Source organism: Nannobrachium achirus (genome assembly GCF_963921795.1).
Source record: "Nannobrachium achirus genome assembly, chromosome: 9".
Taxonomy (NCBI): domain Eukaryota; kingdom Metazoa; phylum Chordata; class Actinopteri; order Myctophiformes; family Myctophidae; genus Nannobrachium; species Nannobrachium achirus.
The window spans coordinates 44,918,578-44,942,078 of NC_137818.1; the positions used below are offsets into that span (position 1 = coordinate 44,918,578).

Genomic DNA, 23,501 nt, shown 5'->3' on the forward strand with positions numbered 1-23,501 from the left:
CTCCCGAACTCGCCTACGGTACCTGAGCTGTGCTTGGAGCTGCGCCTGGCTCAGTGTTCTCAGACATAGTGGGTGCGTCTGCACTGTAGACCATGACTCCATAAGGGTTGGGCATGGCACTACCCTGCAGGGCAAGCTGCACCTCTTCTCCTTTCCAGTCACCAGCGCCCTGGAAGGGGCACAACGCCCCCCAGCGAAGGCACTGCATGAAGGCCGCACGGGACGTGGTGCTGGTGGCAGACAGCTGTGACACAGAGAAAGAAAAACAACATCAAACTTTACTTGAGGCAATCACCTCAATTCATCTCTGGAATTTCAACAGAACACATTCTCTATAGTGCAGAAAGTCACAACTCCAGTAATTCTGTCAAGAGAACATACAAAAGTTAAGAGATGGTCCCCAGTGAGTATTGCTTCTGCGTCTGACTAACAGTGAGCTCAGAGGCAGCTCAAAGCTGGCCACTGTTACTAAATGATCCGTCGGATGGTTGAGAAAGTTCAATTTGTTCCCAAATGATTGTACCACTGGAAAAAGTACGGAGATTGAACCAGTAGAGGAAAATCAATGAAATTACAATTGGAGAGCACAAGACTGAGATCCCAGGAGCTTGTAATGAAAACCGCAGTGCGTTGATATACAGTACAGTAGACCACACCAGCACATTGGCCAATATGATCAGTGACTCCTAAATTACTGTATAAAGTTATAGTTGCTGTTAAAGTTATTGAGGCTGCAGTAGCTCAGGTCTGGGAACCAGAAGGTGGCTTAAGGTCTTTACACACCAGGAGTGTCTTTTCTGTGCGATTAATTCACATTAACTCATGAGTACATCCACTTAGAACGTGAATGCAATTATGCAGCCATAAAGATACATCATTTATTTTTTTAATCAAGTAGATTGTTCACTGCGAATAAAAGCTTCAACCAGTGAGTGAGGCATCACCAAATTAATAGTTTGATTTGAAATATTCGCAGACACATTTTCAGATCCTTTATTCATCTTGCAATGTAAAGACTTTAGTGTCGAAGTGGCCGAGTACAGGCACTGTTCAATAGCTGCCTGCGGCTATGGGCGGCTGTAGCTCAGGAGGTAGAGCAGGTTGGCCAATGATCCATGGGTCGGCGGTTGAAATCCCGGCTCTTCCTGTCTACTGTACATGTCAAAGTGTCTTTGGGCAAGACACTGAACCACTAGTTGCTCCAGGTGAGCTGGTTCATGCCATGCATGGTGTATGAATGTGTGCGTGAATGGGTACCCATTGTAAAGCGCTATATAAATGCACCATTTCCCGTTTAAGGCTCCTAATATATTTAGAACGTGTTTAAAGCAGTAAGTAAATTCCAAGTAAATAATAATAAATAATAAACGTGTCCACACATATTATTATTTCATTTAGACAGGTATTAAGCCTCATAAATCGTGCCAATATTTAAATTGAAAAGGAAAGAGATTGATTATTTGCAATCTTTAGTAATCAGTTATTGTCGAGCCAATCTATCCTAATCAATCGACCAAGCTATAGAATCATAATGTGAAAGAAGTAAATTGCTTTGTTTATGGATGTTTGACAGACTGTATATACCTAAAGTATAAACCACTGGGGGTACATGGGTACACTACATGTACAGTTTTTAGGAGCAGATTTGTTGTGCTTAAACATGATGTACACCCTCGTGACATGTCTACTTCTGCCGTCCTGGGAAAAGTAAAACTGCCAAGTCTAGTGCTTTAAATCATTCACAAGGGACCTGTGGGTTTTGCTGAATCGATTAATAAGCCAGTCAGCCATGGACTGGGGCAATCAATCATAAGTCAGACAGGACAGAATACACAAGGACCCCTGCCTTTGCCCGCATCATTTCAAAAGAAAATGAAGCATTCTAATGGTCCATTCAAAGGCATCTGTCACAAGAGCATTATTGTAGCATATTGTTACTGTCGAGCAGAATCCTTGTTTCTCCACATTTCAACTTTTTATGTTTTTTTCCGTAAATGAATGCCCCACTTTGTCATACTACAGTGTCACACAAAAGTAGCTGATCTACAAGCGCACAATGTGTAGCGATGTGACACGTTATGAGCTTGCAAATCTGCTATTTTTGCTATTTGTGAAGGTAAAAAAGTGGTCATGTCTGTGGGATTAATAAATATTGAACCAGTGAAAAATATTTCAAAAGAAGCTTGTGTCTACATAAAAGGATGTGTTTGATGAAAAATAACAGTTTTGGACATAAAAGGATTATTTCCAAGAGCGATGCTATAATACCAAAATCTAGACACAACGCTTTGAGTAATAAACATGAAGGCTTGTGTTTTGCAAAAGTCAGTTTGTGTTTTGCAAAAGTCATGTTTGTATGTTCCTGGACTGAAGTGTTGTGAAGCTTGCCACATCCCCTGTCTCTATAAAAACAGAAAAAACATTGACTTTACTATAATATAGTCTAAATACAGCAGTGAGCTTGGCAGAGAATTCCCTGAAAGGCAGTGAATAAACAAACCCACTACTTGACAAAAAATAAAAATAAATAAAAAACACCTTTAAATTACTGGGAAGATAATGGTACAGTACACACTACAGTATGTGTCCAAATAATGCTGCCAACCTCCCAAGTGAGCAAATATTGACTGTGGAGCTGTTTAAACATACATATAGGTGGGTGCAGGGGCGTCACAAGGGGTAGGAAAGTGGGAGTGAGTTACCAGGGCCCAAGGTGGAGGGGCCCTAGTAACTTTAGCTATTGAAAAATAGCAGATATACAAGCTCACAGCGCGGCACCGAGTGCCGCGCTGCGAGCTTGTAGATCTGCTATTTTTGAAAAGTCGTGAAAATGTGCGCACATCTTTGAATATATGTATGTAAGTGAACATTTGTAACTCAAATTTTGCTTCTGGGGGGTCCCTGGAACTAAATATTTTGAGATGGGGGGTCCTTCACATGAAAAAGTTTGAGCATCACTGACATGAAGACATAGGTTTCTTGGCACACATTTTCACGATTTTTCAAAAATAGCAGATCTACAAGCTCGCAGCGCGGCACTCGGTGCCGCGCTGTGAGCTTGTATATCTGCTATTTTTCAATAGTTAACATTCATGGGGGGCCCGCAGTGAATCCTTGTACCCAGGGCCCAGAATTTGGTGTGACGCCCCTGGGTGGGTGAGTCAGACATTATTGCTGTTGCCTGTGGCAGAGCTGAACCGGGGGTTAGACTAATAAATCCTATCATTATCTGCCATTATGTACATCTCTGAGGACCTGAGGAGCGCAGCACATCTCACCTTGGACGGCCTCCCATCCGGCCTCTCCGAGACGGACCCCAAGATGCAGATCAATATTCTAATCCTCTCGAGACCCGAGTTTGCTGCAGAATATATCGTCGTTGTCGGGTGGAAACCTTGTATGTCCAAAACCGTTTGTTTTGTATAATCATTTTAAAAATGAGTTAAACTAGTGAAAACAGCCGATCTACATGCACACAACGCCTCGCACCGCGAGGCGTTGTGTGCTTGTAGATCTGCTGTTTTCACTACTTTTGTGCGACGGTCTTGTATGATGAAGCAGGGCTTTGCTTTGCGAAAAGATTAACACATTTGAAACTTGGAGATACGAGGTTTCAGCCCGACAGTGACGATATATTTAGACCCCAACTAGTGCAGACATAAAATGCCATTTCTTTGAATTGTAACTCCCCCGAAATATATGGCCGCTGTAAAACAGATAGCCGTATATTCGCCCCCCAGAGGCTCTGCCTGTTTTTCCATTTCACGCAGTCAAATTAATAAGATGCTTCAGACGAAACATTAAATCAAGTGAGTCCATTTTTTGAAAGTGATGATTTTGTGAAAATGAACCAACTGGAGAAAGATCGTTTTATGACACTGGGTGTAGCCAGTAAAAGGCAATTTGTCTAAAGTGTCCTCCTTTTTCTTGGAGAGTGCTTTCCCTGTCTACCATGTTGGTTCAGCAGAGAAAAGGGGAAAAATACATACTGTATACCATGGTATATCGCCTCTATTTTATGTGTACAAGTATTTTCTGGTGCAGGGATTACTCTGTATGTACAGCACATGCTGGCCATTTTTTTTTTCTTTTTTAAGAGAAAGGCAAATCAGGGTTACTTTCTGCATGGATACCTACAGCTCACAAAAAGCTCTGATCTGTCACGTCCCTCTTATCACACACTTACAAAGTCCTCCAATCGTGCAAAAACACAAGGACCCCCCTGTGTTTGATGGCACCAAACGGTAGGTTCCGTACGGAACCATTGTTTACTTAGAGATGGAAGGATGACCTCCCACTTGGGTAATGTCGCCCCCTGGCGATCATTCAGAGAAACTACTTCAGCTCCCGTACTAACGTAGGTAGGAAGGGCCTGTCACTCAAACCAGAGTGACCCGCCTCCCGGCTATAAAAGCCCCCGGAGGCGGAAGTAACATCCTCTTAATACCACTCTCTGCCACATTCAGTGAAACAGAGGGGCACTACGTGGGAGGTCATCCTTCCATCTCTAAGTAAACAATGGTTCCGTACGGAACCTACCGTTTACTGTCAAGATTCCAGGATGACCTCCCACTTGGGATTCTTAAACTCCCCTCTAAGCCACAACCTACTCTCATACCCCCACAAACCCCTCATACAGGTGAGCACAGCCCAAACGGGCGTGACCCATCACCCAGAAGGTCCCAGGCCCACCGGAACTGGGTGTGAAGGAATGAGAAAATAGAGAGAGACCCTGACAGACCGAAGTCCGCCTCATTCAACTAAATGAAAGGACAAGTCCGCCTTATAAGTAAGACACACTAAATAAGGAAAACCCAGGGTCCCCCCCACAATACCCCAGGTGGCTACATGCCCACCTGTGGGAGGGGAAGATCCGACTCCTCTATGACGTAGAGGAGGCAGCAGCACCCAGAACCGAATGCGCTAGCGAAGAGGATTCGATATCCAGGTGATAGTAGGCTGCAAAGGTAGAAGGCGAAGACCAATTCGCCGAAACACAAATCTCCTGCACGGAGACTCCCTTTGCCAGTGCCCACGAAGTAGCCACACCCCTAGTACTATGGGCTTTAAGCGCCACCGGCACTTCCACGCCAGCACTGGAGTAAGCCAGCCTAATAGCATCCACAATCCACCTCGAAAGAGTGTGTCTAGACACCGGCTTTCTGACAAGAACATTGCCCATTCCCACGAAGAGCTGAGAAGAAGCTCTAGAACCAGCAGTCCTGTCACAGTAGGCCTTCAGTGCCCTGACAGGGCACAGGCAATTTAGCCGCTCATCCTCCACCGAGACAAACGGAGGAGGATGAAAAGCCAGAAGAACTACAGGCTCCTTAGGAACCACCATGTTCTTAGGAACAAACTGAAGATGAGGCTTGAGCAACACCTTGAGGTCATTGTTCATAAACTGCATGCACTCCGAAGACACCGAGAGAGCTTGCAGGTCACCAACTCTTTTAGCCGTAGCCAAAGCCAGCAAAAGAGCCGTCTTGAAACTCAAAAATTTCAAAGGCATCCCTACAAGCGGCTCAAAGGGAGCCCGACATAGGCCCCCCAGAACCACCTGCAGATCCCAAACTGGGAACAAAGACCTAGTCACCGGCCTCAAACGTTCAACTCCTTGCATGAACTTGACGACCTCCGGGACTTTAGAAGGTGCCTTGCCCGCCACCCCCAGGTGACAGGCATTAATAGCCGCCAGATACCCCCTAAGGGTAGAAAACGCAAGACCACTTTTCAAGCGGTCCTGCATAAATTCCAGAATTTTCTGGGCTGACGCCACATGAGCCACCACCGGCGGAACACGCGACTCACACCAGTCCTCAAAGGCATTCCACCTTCCATCATAAGACGCCCTCGTCGAAGGCGCCTTAGCACTTTGAATGGTATCAACCACTTCAGAAGAAAAACCGGCCGCCAGCAGGTTTAACCTTTCACGTGCCAAACCCACAGGTCTAGGACCTGCGGGTCTTGGTGGAATACCTCCCCCCTGGCCTGCCTCAACAGATCCCTGCGCTGAGGCAGCTGCCAACCCGGTTCGCAAAGGAGAGGGGCGATCGCCGATCTCCACGTGCCCTTGTAGGGAGCCACCAGGAGCATCTCCAGACCGAACCTCCTGACTCTCTCCAGAGTGGGACGGATCATGTCGAAGGGGGGAAACGCGTACAGTAGACCTCTCGGCCACGTGTGCGCTAAGGCGTCCAACCCCAAGGGAGGACTGCCCTTCACCGCGAAGAACAACGGACACTTCGTATTCTCCGCTGACGCAAACAGGTCCGCCACTGGCTGACCGAACTTGCGAAAAATCTGGCTCGCCACCCTGGGGTGGAGAGACCAATCCTCGTAGCGAGGACCTCCCCTGGACAGGAGATCTGCTCCGCTGTTGAGGAGACCCGGGACGTGTAAGGCCCTGATTGACTTGAGGCGCGACAAGCACCAAACCGTCAAATCTCGAGCCAGACGATCCAGTGGCAGCGACGACAGGCCTCCTTGTTTGTTGACATAAAACATGGCCGTCGTATTGTCGGTCCTGACCAGAACATGACAATGCAAAATCCAAGGCTCGAAATGCTTGAGCGCCAGGAGTATAGCCATCAACTCCAAATAGTTGATGTGACGACTCCTCATCTCCAGAGGCCAAAGCCCCTGCGCTGTGCGCCCCTCGTAAGTGGCTCCCCACCCACTGAGACTGGCGTCTGTCGTGATCGACTTGTGGGAAACCACCTCGCCAATCGAGACTCCGCTGGTGAGGAACCCCTCCACCCGCCAAGGAGACAGGGCGATCGCGCAGGAAGGGGAAACCGTAACCTTCTTGTACTTCAAGGAGGGCGGGATCCCGAGTGATAACATTCATCGTTGAAAAGGTCTCATATGAAACCTGCCCAAACGCAACAGATGTACTGCGGAAGCCATCATTCCCGTCAGTACCATGCAACTCCTGTAAGTGACCTCCTGGCCTACTTGAAAGGAGTTGAGGCATTTCCGAAACCTGTCCACCCTCTCCTCTGAGAGACGAGCCGACATGACGGACGAGTCCAGAAGGACCCCAATGAAGGTAAGACGGCGTGCTGGAGTCAGCATGCTCTTGTCGTGGTTGACTATGAAACCTAATGCCTTTAGGTGAGCCAAAACCACTTGTGTGTGACGCGCCACTTTGTGGGCGGAGCTCGCTGAAATCATCCAATCGTCGATGTACGTAGCCAACCTGACGCCCTGCTGTCTCAGCGGCGCGATGGCTGCGTCGGTCACTTTCACGAAAACCCTCGGGCTCAGTGACAGACCGAAAGGGAGTACTGTATATTCGTACAGGCGACCCTCGAAGGCGAACCGTAGAAATTTCCTGTGTGGGGGATAAATCAGAACGTGCTGATAAGCATCCTTCAGGTCCACTGAACAGTGGAAATCCCCTTGCCTGACCGACCGTAACATGGTGGGTACAGTTAGCATCCTGAAAACGTATTTCTTCAGGTAAACGTTTAGCGCCTTCAAGTCCAGGATGGGACGTAGCCCCCCCCCCTTTCTTGTGCACCAGGAAATAACGGCTCCAAAATCCCAGGCGGGATTGGGTCCTGTCCAGCTCCACTATAGCACCCTTGCTTAGCAACGAGCTGATCTCTTCTCTCAAAAGATCTGCCTTTAAACCACGCGCCCTGGTATGAATAACCCTGCTCGAAAGCGGAGGTACATTCGCGAACTGTAACCTGTAACCCTTGGTTATCGTTCGAAATACCCAATGGCTCGGTTTGCATAACTTCCACTGGCTCGCGCAGCGTGCTAGCGTGTTTTGAGAGAGAGAAACCCCACCACTGTGCTTCCGTGACGGCGGAGCTTTTTGGCGGCCGGACCGGAAGCGGGAGACCTGCGTATCCGTATCCGGAACACCCGGAAGCGGAGCGCAGGGGTTCAATAGGCCGCAAGGCGGAAACACCTTCTGGTTGTACCGCTTGACTAGCGGAGCTTTTTGGCGGCTGGACCGGAAGCGGGGAGCGAGCGAATCCGTATCCGGTGAAACCGGAAGCGTTCGGCTTTCGCTCGATAGAGAGACAGGAAGAGCAAAACGATTCGACTGATAAGCAGATTCGCCCACAACTAAAGCATTCTCCCCTGACAGGGGAGGAACTTTTACGTTTAATTCCTGCTCTAAAGCCTTTATGTTTGTCCCTTGACACGGGCTCATAGTAGGCCGACAGAATTTCTGACTCATTGTTAAATTCATAGCATCGCCCACGCGAGGGAAAGTCCACTCGCGCGCATGAGGAACCATATAATTGTTTGACGTTAACATTACTGGTTGACGATAAAACCTGTGATTGATTAGATAGTCCTGACGGGACATCAACATTTCTACAGGAGACATGCATAATGGGGTCGTCTGTGCAAGTACGAGAGAGTTGGACAGAGGCAGACTTTGCTCTTTCAACATATTTATTCCCGATACAGGAGGCATAAACATTGGCATTTTCATTTCCCCGACGCGGGGTACAGAAAACAAACGCTCTCGCTTGGGGGGAAGGGGACCGAGAGACACCTCGGACCCCCGCCCCGACACAAACTCCCTCTTCAAAGTGTCATTTCCGCTGTCCCCTGCCGCGGCCCCCGCGGTAAGAAGACGGCTGCCTATTATCCCTGGACGTGCGGCGCTGCTGAGCACGTTCGGGAACTACAACCTTGCTGCGGGGCTTGTCAGGCGCCCTGGCTGCAGATGCTCCCCTGGAGGAAGAAGAGTGCTTTTTATAAGAAGCAGAGCGGCCCCTCTCTCTGGTGCGGGAGGAGCGGGACACCCTCCTAGCTTGCTGCGGTTCCTCCTGAGGCACTGTAGTGGACTCGACGATGTCCTTAGCCGCCTTGAAGAAGGTAACTCTACCCTGCAGCAGCTCCAAGCCTCCACCCATGAGGGTGGTGGGACTGTTCTCCATGTTAATGAGAGACTTGTACATCTCCCCGCGAGGACCTAGAGGCTTCTCGCCCACGTCCCTCTTAGGCTCGAGGTCGACATAGTCGAGCCAGCGGGCTCTCTCAGACTGGAGGTTGTAGTCCATGGACCTGCCCATCCACTTAACCGCATGCCAATTGACCTTCAGCATGATGTCAAATAAAGTGTTCAGTTCAGCTGTGTGCTCCCCCGTGGGCAGACCTTTGACCAGGTCCTTGGTGGAAGCGAGCAAGAGCTGGATTAGATTCAGGTCCTTAGCAGCCAGAGCAGCGGACCGGTAGGCGTTACGAGCCCTGTCCGACTGCATCTTGTCCTCCAGAACAGTGAACCCCGGCGGGTTGGTGCCGACGGGGCCGACAAACGGCCCGCACTTAGCCGTGCCCACATCCTTATACTGGGGTCTGACGGAGCCTAGAAAAGATTGCGCTAACAGGTGGTCCAGGTTGGGGCAGGTGGACATGCCTGCCTCCGCACCTCCGACCACATCCAAAACAGAAAAGGACAGCTTTCTGGGGTCTTTATGAGTCTTCCATGAGGAATGAAGAGCCTTGGTGAATCCCTTCACCAGCGGCAGCCTGGAGAGGACATACGGGGCGGGAACCGAAGGCTCCTGCCCGGGCATTTCGTCATCATCCTCGGCCTCATCAGGTCCGACTCGCGCCTGAAGGTCTGGACTGTTTTGTTGATGCTCACGTTGAGGGGAACGTCCCCGACGGTCACATCCGATCGCTTCTTTTTGGGCACCGCGCCCGAAGGGGTAAAGGCTACTGGAGGGATGTTAGCCTTCTTGGTCGCCTTCTTAGCGGCGACTTCGCCAGACCCGCCAGCTCCAGTGACAGTGGAGCTAGCTGCGGTCGGCTGCGCGGCAGGCGGTGTTCCAAGTAGCATGGCGCCATCTTGACCTGGAGTGGCGCGCTGTTTGCCAACCGGAGCTCCGGAAGGCAGCGCCGCACCTTGACCAACGGTGCGGGCCGCCTGGGGAAGGAAGACTGGGCTGTGGGGTTCAGAGCAGCAGACCCACCTGGTGGAGCACAGGCTCCGAGGCCTGCCCTAGCCAGGTAGAGGCGGTGTACCAGGACATCGTGGTCGAAGGCCGTGCAGATGTCGCAGAAGGGTCCTGCTCTCCCCTGGGGACATAGTGCAGAGAAGGCGTGTGCAACGCCCATGCAGCTAGCACAGAGAGGATGAAAATCCTGTCCGTCGATGAGTCCTGGACAGCCTGGGTAGTCACATTGCCTCGGCAGAAGGGCCAGAGGATCCATGGCGAAGCAGTGTAGCTAACGTTAACAGAGCTAACAAGCTAACAAGCTAACGGCTAAAGCTAGGCCACGCTTGATTCAGACAAAGGCCTGAACAAGCGGTAAGCAGTGTAGCTAACGTTAACACAAAGCTGACGAGCTAAAGAGCTAACGGCTAAAGCTAGTCCACGCTTGGTTCGGGCAGAGGCCTGAACAAGCGGTAAACTACTTTGTTAATCAGTAGAAACCCGTCGGTTTAAGACGGGACAAGAATAAATATTCTTAGGTACGGGTTTAATTCTACACTCGCCGGTGGGCGACTTCCTATGCCACCGCTTTAGGCTAAAGAGCGAAGAAATAAATTATAAGGCTGAGTTTCAACTTATCTGAATGTGATATCGCAGAGAGTGAAAAAGAGGATGTTACTTCCGCCTCCGGGGGCTTTTATAGCCGGGAGGCGGGTCACTCTGGTTTGAGTGACAGGCCCTTCCTACCTACGTTAGTACGGGAGCTGAAGTAGTTTCTCTGAATGATCGCCAGGGGGCGACATTACCCAAGTGGGAGGTCATCCTGGAATCTTGACAGTAAACAACCATTAGCATGGATAAAAAGAGGGCTATTGCTGGAGGCAGACGGCACACTGAAGCATAGTATGTCTCTATGCAGCTAATGCAAAATTTACACTGTGCCACGCCCAAAATAGCAGATCTATAAGCTCACAAGCGAGCTTGTACAGTGGCTATTTTGTGCGTGGGAAACCATCGTAAAACGAAGTATAAATCAGGCCAAAATTCGAATACACTGCTGGAATGGCATTGACTGGGAGGAACTATTAATAGATCAAGATAAAGGGAGATGAGGAGGGCCTCTCAAACTGATTTCAAGAAACTCTCATTTCCCACAATGGGATGAAGTCATTCACGGCATGAACTGAGCAAAACAAAAAAGAAAAGAGACAATAAAGCTGAGGGCAACATGAATCACAATCATGATTTTTCAATGGGATGGACATCAAAGCGGTGTTATTTACATATGAACCGCATAGAACGCTGACAGCTCGGGCAGCCAAACAATAGGATTGCGGGGAATCTCAACAAGGCTCTTGGGTTGTGATTTGGGGTAAACAAACAAGGATAATAAATTAGCTTCCTGCAGAGCCAAACAGAGAATTCATATTATATGGGTAATCCTTGCACGCGAGCACACGCTGTATGAATGGTAACCACATTCCATGGGAGACGTGAGATTAAGCTCTGTGTTTTCCACTTGATTATATGTGACAGTGACAATCAATGTTTAGGTACAGCATGCCTCGGGGAGACATTACGGCATGTTGGAAGCTAGCTGATGAGATAAATTGCAGGGTTATAATGTGAGGAAAAAGTCAGGACTGGCTTGAGGTTCAGAAACATCGACTTGACGGTGACCACTACTGTAACTCAGGAAGCCTAGATCAATACGGATGCCTGGTGGTGACAGCAGAAAGACATGTGAATCAATGCCATTATATTTCAGGGAAAATACTACCTTGCCCTTTGCACACACACTATTTTTATTGAAAAGCATTTGGACTAATCAGACAACTCGCTGCTTTCATTAAAAGTTGCTCATAAAAATGTCTTGCTACAGTAACTGGCCGTCATGTCAGGGAAGAGGGAGTGATCGATAGTCAATTTCCTCAACGTCTGATTAGACTGTTGATCTGAGAATGAAAGCCCATATTTAAAATAAATGTCATTAAATGGAGGGAAAGCAGCACTTGGTTACATTGGTGCATGGCGGCGTGCAAAACAGCAGAGGAACATTGCCCCCCGGCCAAAACAAGGAAAACAGCAAACCTTTCCTTTTTTCCCCCCTTTTTGTTTTTCATAAAGTTGTACAGAAAACAATAACAGTCTATGTCACTGCACACATAATTGCTCCAACAGGCAAAGCGTTTTCTAAGGGAAGAATCCATCAACCTTGTTTATAAGTGCAATAGGCAATGTAGTGGCATCTGCAGAAGAGAAAGCACTGTCGAAAATACAAATGGGTGGAAATAAAGATCTCTTGTCTGTGACCTGAAGGAACAAATGTAATCAAACTCGAGAGGGCACTTGAGGAACTTGGGGTAAGAAAAAAAAAAATCATTACAAAATATGTGTCTGCTTAAAGTAGGGTTATGCCAAAATGTGGCAGGTATCCAGAGTTGCGCATCATAAATCGCTGGTTTCCCAATGGAAGAAGGCATTACTACATTTGGTACCGATCGCTAAAGTTACCCAAGTTGACAAAGAACAGACTAAACAACACTACAGTACATTTAGAACAAGTCCCATCTCCCCGCTACCGTCTAGAAACTTGGTCGTAGGAACATTGTCTCAGCAAGATTCAAAGGAGAAGGCGAGACTTCCAACGACGAAGGGCTTTTAGTGTGGTTGGAATTAATCCTAAATTAGGGGGACGTGGGCATTGGTGGGAGACGGAGTCTGACAGTTATTACAATTACTGCAGTCTGTTGGGCTGCTCAACTCATTATTTCAGCCAAGACCCTGTGACAGGAACCGGCCCCTCAGCATTGCGTACTTATTCTCCACAATGAGAAGCCCCAGAGCGAGTGGGGAGACATGTAGTGAGATCATTAACTTAAGAGTACTAAACCACTCACATTTTCATCCATCTGCACAAGCATTTCAAATGAACCTGGATACTTTGTTCTACTCGGCTCACCATGGCTAAATAAGGCTCAGTGTGTTCAGATCTGGCTGTCGCTGATTGCAAGCCTTCAAGGAGAGAAGGTTCATGAAAGGCTTTTTGCACCATGCAAGCCAATTTAATATGAAAGAGGACCTTTGATATCAAGAGGTGGGTTATTCAACTGCAATAGACACAAAGTTATGTCACCATAAACAAGATGATAATTGCCTCCTTCATACATATTATACAATCTGCCCAGGCTACGGGCCATTGGGGGGGAGCACTCACATCACATCCAATCTAATTTGCAAGGATACTTTGTACTGAGTGGGGAATATATGAAACTAGAGGTTTGGGTCGCTACGCGGCCCTCACACCTACGTCGCACAGCCAATCTGACTGATATACCCATATCTCTGTATCCGTTTGTTCCTTTTAGGCCCATATATGGAGATCCTTGATGTCATCCGTATGCCCATATATGGGCAATGGGCATGTCCCCTTTTGTGCCCATATATGGAGCTGAGTGATTTGTTTATGATTATATTACTTAGTGTGGTTGCTATATATCCTCGCAAGCCATCCCGAGCTACATCATCACCAATGTGCTTCCTTTCTCTTTTGGAGAGGCTGGCTGTTGCGAGGCCCAGTTGCTATTAGGCAATGCACTATTATTCTAGGTCAGAGATTTTTTTTGCCAGCAAAGTGAACCTGCTTTTTGTTAACCTTTGCAGAACAGATCATGTCATGCTTCATTGACATCACAATCACATTATATAATATAAATTGTAAGTCGGAAATGTCGGTTCACCGCCATAGAGGACTTGAAACATCATTTCAGGGTTTTCAGTGATTACGCTAGAGGCACATGGTGCGTTCCTGTTACTAGTGAAAATAAGGAGTGTTAACAAGTTGCATGCCAAGGCCACAAGAGGCCGCTAGAGTGCCAGGGATAGTCCCATTGACAGGTCTAACATAGAGGGAGCCACGTAGCAGTGACGCGCGCGTCCACGTTGGTGCATGTGATCAATGTGACCCGGATGAAGAGAGCAACAATGTTGCTATAGGCTATCATTCATTTTAGAAGATCGATTTTTGGCGATTTAGCCGTAAATGAAACTTTGTCGCTGCCCTGGGAACACAGTTCAGAGAAAAAGGTCTCTAAAGATGTGAGTTTGTATTGGAGTCAGCGGCGCGGTGCGGCGGCGTTACCTGATTACGGGCCGATGTAAACAGAATCACGGCCCGGGGCCTGGATGGAAATTTAGACCGGGGCTTCGTTGAGGCCTCCGATTAATCAATTCATTTTATTAAAAAAGCCGGACTAGTTCGGGATCGGCACCCCGGAATACGTCGTGCCGCCGAAAGTATAGATTGAGTTTTTTTGGGGGGGCTCTAAACTTTATTCTAAACCATTTTCAATTGAATAAATCGTCGGACCATCTAGACTCGGTCGTTGGCAAGCGTAGGACGAGCCAGGACCACCCACATCTCTACAAGCAGCTCAGGGTAAGTAAAATAGCGAAAAAAACATTGTATTGGATTGAAAAAAAAGCCAAACTGCAGCGCAGCAAGATAGCTGAGCACATAGTGAAAGGCTTATGGACAAAAGCGTCATAAAAAAGTGGTATTTAACCACACTTCCATAATATACTGTACAGTATGAGTAACAACTGAAGTAATTTAACTTGCACAGCTGCACAGATTGCAAATGGCTGCGAGGGAGAGAGACTGACCTCACCGGCTCCATACAAGTGCCACTCAGAGTCAGCGTGAAAAGTGGCGAGGTGCCGGAATAAGGTGCCCGGCCACATGGCAACCATTAGGCTAGATGTGCAAACATGGCCCTGTGTCCCTCGTCTGCTGCCAAGGCAGACATATCGGCCTGGAGAAAGATGGTGCTCCTGGCAGGCACCGACAGGGAAAGACTCACTCTGGGCGCGATCGCAGGATGGGATTGATGCACTCCTCAGTGGGGGAGAACTGACATTCATTTTAACCCATTCAGAACGGGTGGGTACACATTTTGTGTATCATTATTTTATGCTTTAACTATTGAAAAATAGCAGATATACAAGCTCACAGCGCGGCACCGAGTGCCGCGCTGCGAGCTTGTAGATCTGCTATTTTTGAAAAATCGTGAACATTAGAATTTTGACCCGATTCTATAAGTGTCTTTTGAATCCTTCTAAGATTTTTGGAAAAAAAACCTATGTTTCTATGTCAGCAATCTGGCCAGCCATCGTCAAAGAAAAGGTCCTTTTCACTTAACTGGCGCTCAGTTAGTCTGTTCTTGAGAGACTACTATGTCAGTGGTGCTCAAACCTTTTCATGTGAAGGACCCCCAAAATGATATTTATTTGGCCACGGACCCCCATCTCAAAATATTTAGTTCCAGGGATCACCCAGAAGCAAAATTTGAGTTACACACGTTCGCTTTGAAAATACATACATTCAAAGATTTGCACACATTTTCACAACTCTTTTCAAAAATAGCAGATCTGCAAGCTCGCAGCGCGGCACTCGGTGCCACGCTGTGAGCTTGTATATCTGCTATTTTTCAAATGTTAAAGCATTCAATATGCCCAGGCCTAAATGGGTTAATTAGGGCAACAGTGTAGCCTCCTTCCTCTCTTTCCCCTCAACTATAGCTGCTGTGAGAAAGGACAGAGACCTCCAGGGAAGACTGACCTCCCACAATCAAGCTAGCGACTCAGCTAAATATAACGCCTCCCCACTCCCGATGACATTACAATGCTTAGGACTTTTGATTAACATTTAATTAACATTTGTATGACATTTGGGATCAGGACAAAACAAAAATATAACCTGTTTCTTTGTCTCATTGTGGCGCTATCGAAGGAGACCAGGACCGAGGGGAGAGCTGCACGACCGGAGGGGAGGGAGTCATTGTACGAGAGACACTTTTAATGAGCAATGTGAACGGGGAGAGCTTTCACGAGAGACTCTTCATTCCACCAACATCATTAAAGCCTGCAGGGGTACACACATAAACATGCAAATGTACACTCAAACATGCGCACGCTTAACGACACAGGCATCCGAGACGCACATGTAGGCATGCATGCGCAGCTGTGAACCCAAGTGAGGTCACAGGAAACACAAACAAGACATACTGCGACTACAGGGACGTGCTGGCCATTGGGAAAAGCGGGACAACTCCCGAACAGCCGGTTCTTTCCCGGACTGTCCAGGCCGGCCATTAGGAAAAAAAGAAAAAAAATGTCAGCCTTCGTTCCATTTTGGGGGCTGAGTTGCCAACAGAGTAAATCGTCACTGTCGGGCAGAAACCTTGTATCTCCAAGTTTCAAATTTGTACATTTTTTCGCAAAGCAAAGCCCTGCTTCATCATACAAGGCCATCGCACAAAAGTAGTGAAAACAGCAGATCTACAAGCACACAACACCTCGCACCGCGAGGCGTTGTGTGCTTGTAGATCGGCTGTTTTCACTAGTTTAAATCATTTTTAAAATGATGAATACAAAACAAACGGTTTTGGACATACAAGGTTTCCACCCGACGACGGCGAAATATAACTCATGTAATTGGCCCACTGGCTTGTCACTTGTCATGATCTGAAATGGCAAATCTTTGAGTAGCAGCAGCGCTATAGAGAGAGATCTCTCTCTGTAGCGCGCAATGAGGGCCTCTCCAACTATTTTTCCCGGGCTGAATCAGGGGCCCAGCATGTCCCTGGGCGACTATATAATATAGCGACACCTTCAACCATTCAACAGTATATGAGGTTGAGCCGGGTCCCTCAGGGCTCTATACTAGTGAATGTTCTTGTCGATCTGCTATTTTCCTGCAAAAGTTTTCCCCAGAATACGGATGCTGGGGTTTCAGTGATTAATAGAACGAGCCGCTGGCCATGTCGTTGATTTCTCTTCCACATGCTGTTTACCTCACATTCCCTTGGCGTTGGATGCCAGAGAAGGAAAGCGGAATGAATAGATAATTAAGAAAGTTAAATCAGTAAATATCTCCACTAATGGAAAAGCTTGCCGGATAGCAAAAACAAATTGAATGCTTGCGCATAAATCTGACTCCCTAATTACGAAGCTGCTGGTCAACAGGCAAGCAGCCATACATTGATTCAGCCAAGTATGATTTACCATCCCCCACTGTGGAGGAAGAGAATTAGCTTTCCTGACTTACATGTACAACCGTGTGTGTGTGTGTGTGTGTGTGTGTGTGTGTGTGTGTGTGTGTGTGTGTGTGTGTGTGTGTGTGTGTGTGTGTGTGTGTGTGTTAGGGAATTCACGAATAGTGATTTTTAGTATTCAAATTATTTGACCGCAAAGTATTCGAATAGTCGAATATTCGACAGGACTGGCCAAACTGCCAAATATTAAGTAAGGAAGAGAACAACGAACAACGTCGAATAGTGACTTTGATATTTGAATATTCGAATATTTGGTGAATGCCCTAGTGTGTGTGTGTGTGTGTGCGTGCGCGCACGGCACGTGCGTGTTATACGTTTTATATGAAGTTCAAGTTCATGGAAGAGGGGGGACAGGGAGGGGAGGTTGTTTTAGACGTCACACGTCATAACTGACTGCCTCTACATGTACTACTGTACAGTAGTACATGTACTACTGTTGTACAGTAGTACATGTAGAGGAAGTCAGTTATGACCTTGATAAAACGTTGAGTTGTCTGCTTGTATTTAAAGACTGCATCATGTGGGTCTTGAGATCCACATGGGACCATCATCATCTGGGATCAAATATCTTGTACGCAGTGAGAGTACTGTGTGCCCAGGAGGAGGTCCACGTCATTGTCAGACTGGCCACATGAAGTCAGAAAGCCATCTTATTTGGTGACAATCTTTGGTGAGCTGGATGAAGGAGGCCTCAATAAAGGGCACATCAGTACGTATGTTTAATCGCTTTCAGCCGAACTCAGAAAGGTCACAAATCAATGGTTAGCCTACACTTCCTCAGGCGTTCAGTAATCGAGTGTGCCAGTCACTGATCCGAGTCTGGGATAAAGGTAACCCACCATCACGATGTGACGGACAAAGACACTCATTAATGGCCATACTTTGACTCTATAAGTACAGGCTATATATCTCCATGGGCGTGCATCAAAACTGTCAGCGTCCCCTCTCCCCCGATAACAGTGTGTAACAGCTCTGCCGAGTCGCTAATTACTGTTCCGAGGATGTGATTTGTGCTGGTGAGAGACCCTCTTTGTAGCACTACAGTGGATGGTGTGAAGATGAAACCTGGTCTCTTGTCTCTACATCCTGCAAATGGATCGGGACCTATTTTTGTGTTGCTAATCCATTATTATGGGTCGCACATCATTTTGTTTTGTTTGTTAGGTTCCCTCATTTTTGATTATTTCAAAATACTTTATTTTTTTAAGAATACAATCAATGTTTCCCCCAAAACCTAAACTTTTTTTTTTAAGAATTTCAGAAAAAAACAATCCATATATTTAAAACAACTTTTAATAAATAGAAAAAATAGCAAGCTCACAGCACATCGCATCGTGTTGGGTACAGTAGATCAGCTATTTTCACTATTAAACAGGGTGTAAGTGGCAAATCAATAATGTATTTTTGTAAGTTTGGGTCCCGGGGAAACACCAACTTTCTCTTCTGGGTCTTGAGAGAAAAGGTCTGTTAACTCCTGCTCAGCATCTCCCTCCCTCCACCTCTTCACCGTCCTCTCCATCCATCTCCCATGGTCTATCCTTCAGGAGTCTGCGACCTGCATGCAGTCACTCATCCCCCGTGTCAGTGCCGGGGATGACTGCGGCTGTCACGCCTTTTCTGATGAATCGTTTCCTGGCTTGAGGACAAAAATATATGTGCATCTATAGCAGCTCGTCCACGCTTTGATTCCCCCTGGACTGACCCCTCCCTCCTCGACCTCCATTAGCAATGAGCTAGTGCTTGTCAGAGTACGAAAGTCGCCATCGTCTTGCATTAAGCTTTATTGCAACTGTATTACACGGCTGAATTGACAAACTGCGGCGAGCGACACGTCGGTTGATAAAAGCCGTGTTCGGAAAAGCGGGTGCCAGAGCAGGGACACCTTGGGATGGAGTTACGGCCAGGCTAAATTGGAGTTGACAGACCACAATTAGGGGAGCCGTCGCCGCCTCGGATGGCTTGTCACTGGCCTCAGCATCCTCACGGCCTGGTAAATCATGCACCATGCGTGCCGTTAGACTCCCGCGTTAGACTGGAAGACTTGAAGGCATGACACTCTGTGTCGTCGTTCAATTCTCCTGTCTTAGGGCGGCTGACGGATGCATTATTAAAAAAGGTTTGAGTGTTTCTTGTGAAGAAGTATTCTCTCCCATTGTTACGGGGATGATTCATGTTTGATGTGTCAGTGGTGGATTTTTGTTACTGAAGTGAAAGTAGAAATACCACTATGTAGAAATACTCTGAAGTATTCAACAAGAGTACAAGAATATATAAAAGTATTGGTAAAATGTACTTAAAGTACCAAAAGTAAAAGTAGTCATTGTGCAGCAATTTAAAAAAAAAGCTGACTTGGTCAGCTATTTGAATAAAAGTATAACGCAGTTCCAGCATCTCCGAATGGGTCCATGGGTCCATGGGGAAAAAAGTGGGGGGCCTTCTACTCTACTGCAGCTACTTCACAACATTTGTTTCCCCATTCATAACCCTAATTGAGAATGAGGCATGTTTATGTCTAACTATCATGTTATGTTGAATTAATACTTCATAATCATACCACCATACAGCGGTCTGCATAAGGAGCAATTACTCTAATAATATGTTTGCGGCAGCGAGGGAATTAAAGACTCCAGTCCAGAATCATTGTAATATTTGGGCTGTGGTAATTACTGTGCGGAGCAGTGTGCCGAGCAACTAATAGCAACTTTCAAACATGTTTTCACATTTCCTTTCCAACCCTCCCTAGACGTGTTTTCTCAAGCTTTCTTCTTTGGGGGAGGACATGGGTCGGCAGCCTGTGAAGCCCATCACTTGGAGGACTGCTGAGGACATGTGGTTCTCAAAGTGGGGTCCATTGCGGTTCCATTTGTATACTCTCAGAGACATGGGGGTCCTTGGCCTAATGCATAGTAAACTAGGGGTCCTTGAAATGAAAACCTTGAGAATCACTGGGCTAGGATGAGGAAAGCAAGAGAACAGGAAGGGAAAGAGTGGACATTTTGATGTGTTTGACTGGAGGCAAAGTTGGTTATTTGAAGTCTGCTAACCCCGGACGCTCTGGAGGAGAAGCCCATCAGAGCAAGCTGCCTGTTCTTCGCTTACCCAGCCACTTAAATTTGGTCTCCAACTGCCTCTCTCTTGGTGGAGACATGAAAGCTCCGCAGCTCAAAAGCTCTTGGGTGGGGGGGGGTGGGCTTGAGTGGTGGAGAAGAGAGGGTGGGAAAGAACCAGAGCTAAATGCAATTACAAATCCGAAGAGGCGAGAAAACAAGCATGAAAAGGCACGTGCTTTTCTTTTCATCGACGAAGGCAATGAGGTCTTACAAGAGGTCATTGCCTTTTTTGTCTGGAATACAGAGTTGTTCTGATTTTCTTTTATTGCAAAGACGAGAGGGTGGATCAATCAGCCTTGGAGCTACAAATGATTGGCACAGTGTTACTCCTGGCACAGGGTTTCTCCTCGAGTCAAACAGAATAACCATCCCAACGACCGGCAGACGGATACCACAGCGTATATGGACAGGACATCCCAAATCAACCATGTCAACCGACGGTTATGCCCCAGTACTACTAGTACTAAGTGACTGGATTATGGCTAAATGTGGACATGCCTGATGTCACTATACTGACATCAATCTGACATACAGTACATCCAGCGCTGGGTACTGGAACCTGTGTCAGCCCGATAAATGTTAAATGGACTGCATTTATGAATAGCACTTTCTCCAAAGCGCTTTACAATGTATTTCACATTCACACACACATTCCCACACCGGTGGCGGAGGAAACCAGGCAAGGCACCAACCTGCTCACCGTCTTGCTCAAGGACACTTCGACACACAGCCAGGAATCAAACCAGGATTTTCTGATTGCAAGGCTGATAACACAGTGTGTAATGTGTTTCCTTCCTGTTTTTTCCTTCATATTCACTGCGTTGATACACTGAACACATATTCAATCCATTCTTAAAGGTAGCCATTAAACGAAACGGGTATTTCTTACATTGATGCTACATATTATCATGCAAGCACCAGTTAAAGTTACTTTCCATCCCTCATATACTGTATGCACAGTGCACATCCCATAACCCACACACTGCACATCATTTTGGAGCTCATATCTTTGAACGGGTAAGGGCTAGTTTATATTTATTGATGTACTACTGTACATTCTCAGCTCATTCAGAGATCTAGTGCAGATAACTAGGGCCAGCAGCTCATTTTTATCTATTTGGCTCTTACTTGTACTGTGCCTCTCTCCTGTTTCATTCTCGCTGCTGTTGCTGCTATGACACATGAGTTTCCTTCTAGGAATCAATAGAGGCTTATCTTTATCTTATTCCAACAAAGGTGCTCTACTCATTTCATTCACCTTTAGCCCTTTCAGAATAAAACAAAAGCCACAAGTCTATTAAATCCTGATGTAAGAGCAGGGCCAATACAGAACAGATACACCCCATCCTTCCAACCACACTCCTGAGAAAGAAAGAAGCACAAAGTATGCTCCGGCAAATGTTCACTACACAGCACCATCTAGTGGCCAAGCAGATGCTCAAAGACAAAGTGAGATGGAAGAAGATGAGGGAAAAAACAGACTCAGTTTTAACTAAGAGTGCTCTCAATTTAAGGGGAGGTTCAAAGAGAGCCTGAAGATGCCAATGCTTCCACTGTTCCACACTCGACGCTGGACAACCAAGGCCTGATGTTTTCATAATGTGTAAATGATGCATGAGGCAATCTAGAGCAGCATCTGTGACACTACATTAACACAAATAATACCGTAGGAAATAGACAAGAACAAGTGGAAACGACAGCTGGAGAAGAAGAAGAACAAAGGATAATTCAACATTAGAATGCAGGCTCCCCAAAAAAGAAAAGAACACTCCAAACAAAATGAAATGCCTCTGAAGAGCTACCAGGACTACTTGGAGCCAGAATATCGGACACATTAAGAGTGGTGATTCAACAGCAGTGACACAACACCAAAACACATTAAACATTGCTTCAAGTCCATGTGACTCTGGGTTGAGGAAGAATACGTGAGCGCGTAGACTACCCGCTGCGCCGAAGGGCAGCATGGGAGAAAGCCTTCTGAAAGATGTTTCGGATGCCGTGGCATCGAGGTGACGTGAACCCACACGATCCCATGATCCCAAGGTTCAACAACATAAGAAGTTGAAAGCAGGAGAACGGCAGTGCTGACAGTGTGTACAGCTGCGTGCCCGGGGGCACACCTTTCCTCACTCGCTCACGTGCGGGCTGTCGAGTCAACAGAGACATAACACATCCTGTCTTTGACAGCTCTGACACCCAGGAGATAAAAGAAGAGTACACAACCCCAAGACACATTGAATAGCGTGTCTTGTTCTGTTAGAAAGTTTTGTCTCATATCATCCCATTCGAGGTGTGTGTGTATGGGAGGGGGGTTGATGCGTTTGGAGTATTTTCTGCTAAAGAGACATGCCGCTGTCTTCGGGGGTATTAATGCTTGTTTCTTAGGACTGTGATGAATAATTCCGTGGCAGTCTCAGGTCCTTAAAGGGTTCTTCAAATCATTCTGCCTTTAAGTGAAGCTAGACAGGAAAGAGGGAGAGACAGATGGGGAGGGAACACAAAGCAAAGGTTGTTTGGGATCGAGACTCTAACCCGATATGCGCTGTAGGGCGCATTAGAGCCTAAGTGCCTGGAATGATCTTTTAATTCATCTTTCTCCACCATATTGTGGCATTGAAACGACAAAAAAAAAAAAGAAAAGGAAGGAAATCCCTGGTATCCATTTTCACAAACAAGCCTGAATAGCTTTTATTTCAGGTGCCCGAGGTGGTAGGAATGAGTCCACAAAATGCAAATGCGCAGCCATACTGTGATGGCAGAGTAAGTTGCTTGTTTTTCTGCTGCTTTTAATTGGAGATCTGATGACCTGTGCTTGTGGAAGGGACAACACACGCAGAGGAACACAATGAGGGGGGGGGGGCAGTCCCAGAATGCATTAACCCATTTAGGCCTAGAATTATTGACTGCTTTAACTGTTGAGAAATAGCAGATATACAAGCTCACAGCGCGGCACCGAGTGCCGCGCTGCGAGCTTGTAGATCTGCTATTTTTGAAAAAAAGTCGTGAAAATGTGTGCAAATCTTTGAATATATGTATTTTTAGAGCGAACGTTTGTAACTCAAATTTTGCTTCTGGGTGGTCCCTGGAACTAGATATTTTGAGATGCGGGTCCTTGGCCAAATAAATATCAGTTTGGGGATCCTTCACATGAAAAGGTTTGAGAACCACTGACATAGTAGTCTCTCAAGAACAGACTAACTGAGCTCCAGTTAAGTGAAGGAAGGACCTTTTCTTCGACGATGACCGGCCAGATTGCTGACATAGAAACACAGGCTTTTCAAAAAAACTGCCATTTCTGAAGGATTCAAAAGACACTTATAGAATCGGGTCAAAATTCAAATTTTCACAATTTTTCAAAAATA

At 46.8% G+C, this 23,501-nt stretch overlaps 1 protein-coding gene across 1 annotated transcript in view; it reads right to left on the reverse strand.

The window, feature by feature from the left end:
- Positions 1-23,501, reverse strand: part of nphp4 (nephronophthisis 4) — a gene marked incomplete at both ends in the record, with an annotated part of 228,353 nt that overhangs the window by 105,613 nt on the left and 99,239 nt on the right. The window contains one exon of the mRNA XM_080732808.1: positions 23-244. Within this exon, the coding sequence (XP_080588934.1) occupies positions 23-244 (222 nt within the window). The remainder of the gene's footprint in view (positions 1-22; positions 245-23,501) is intronic.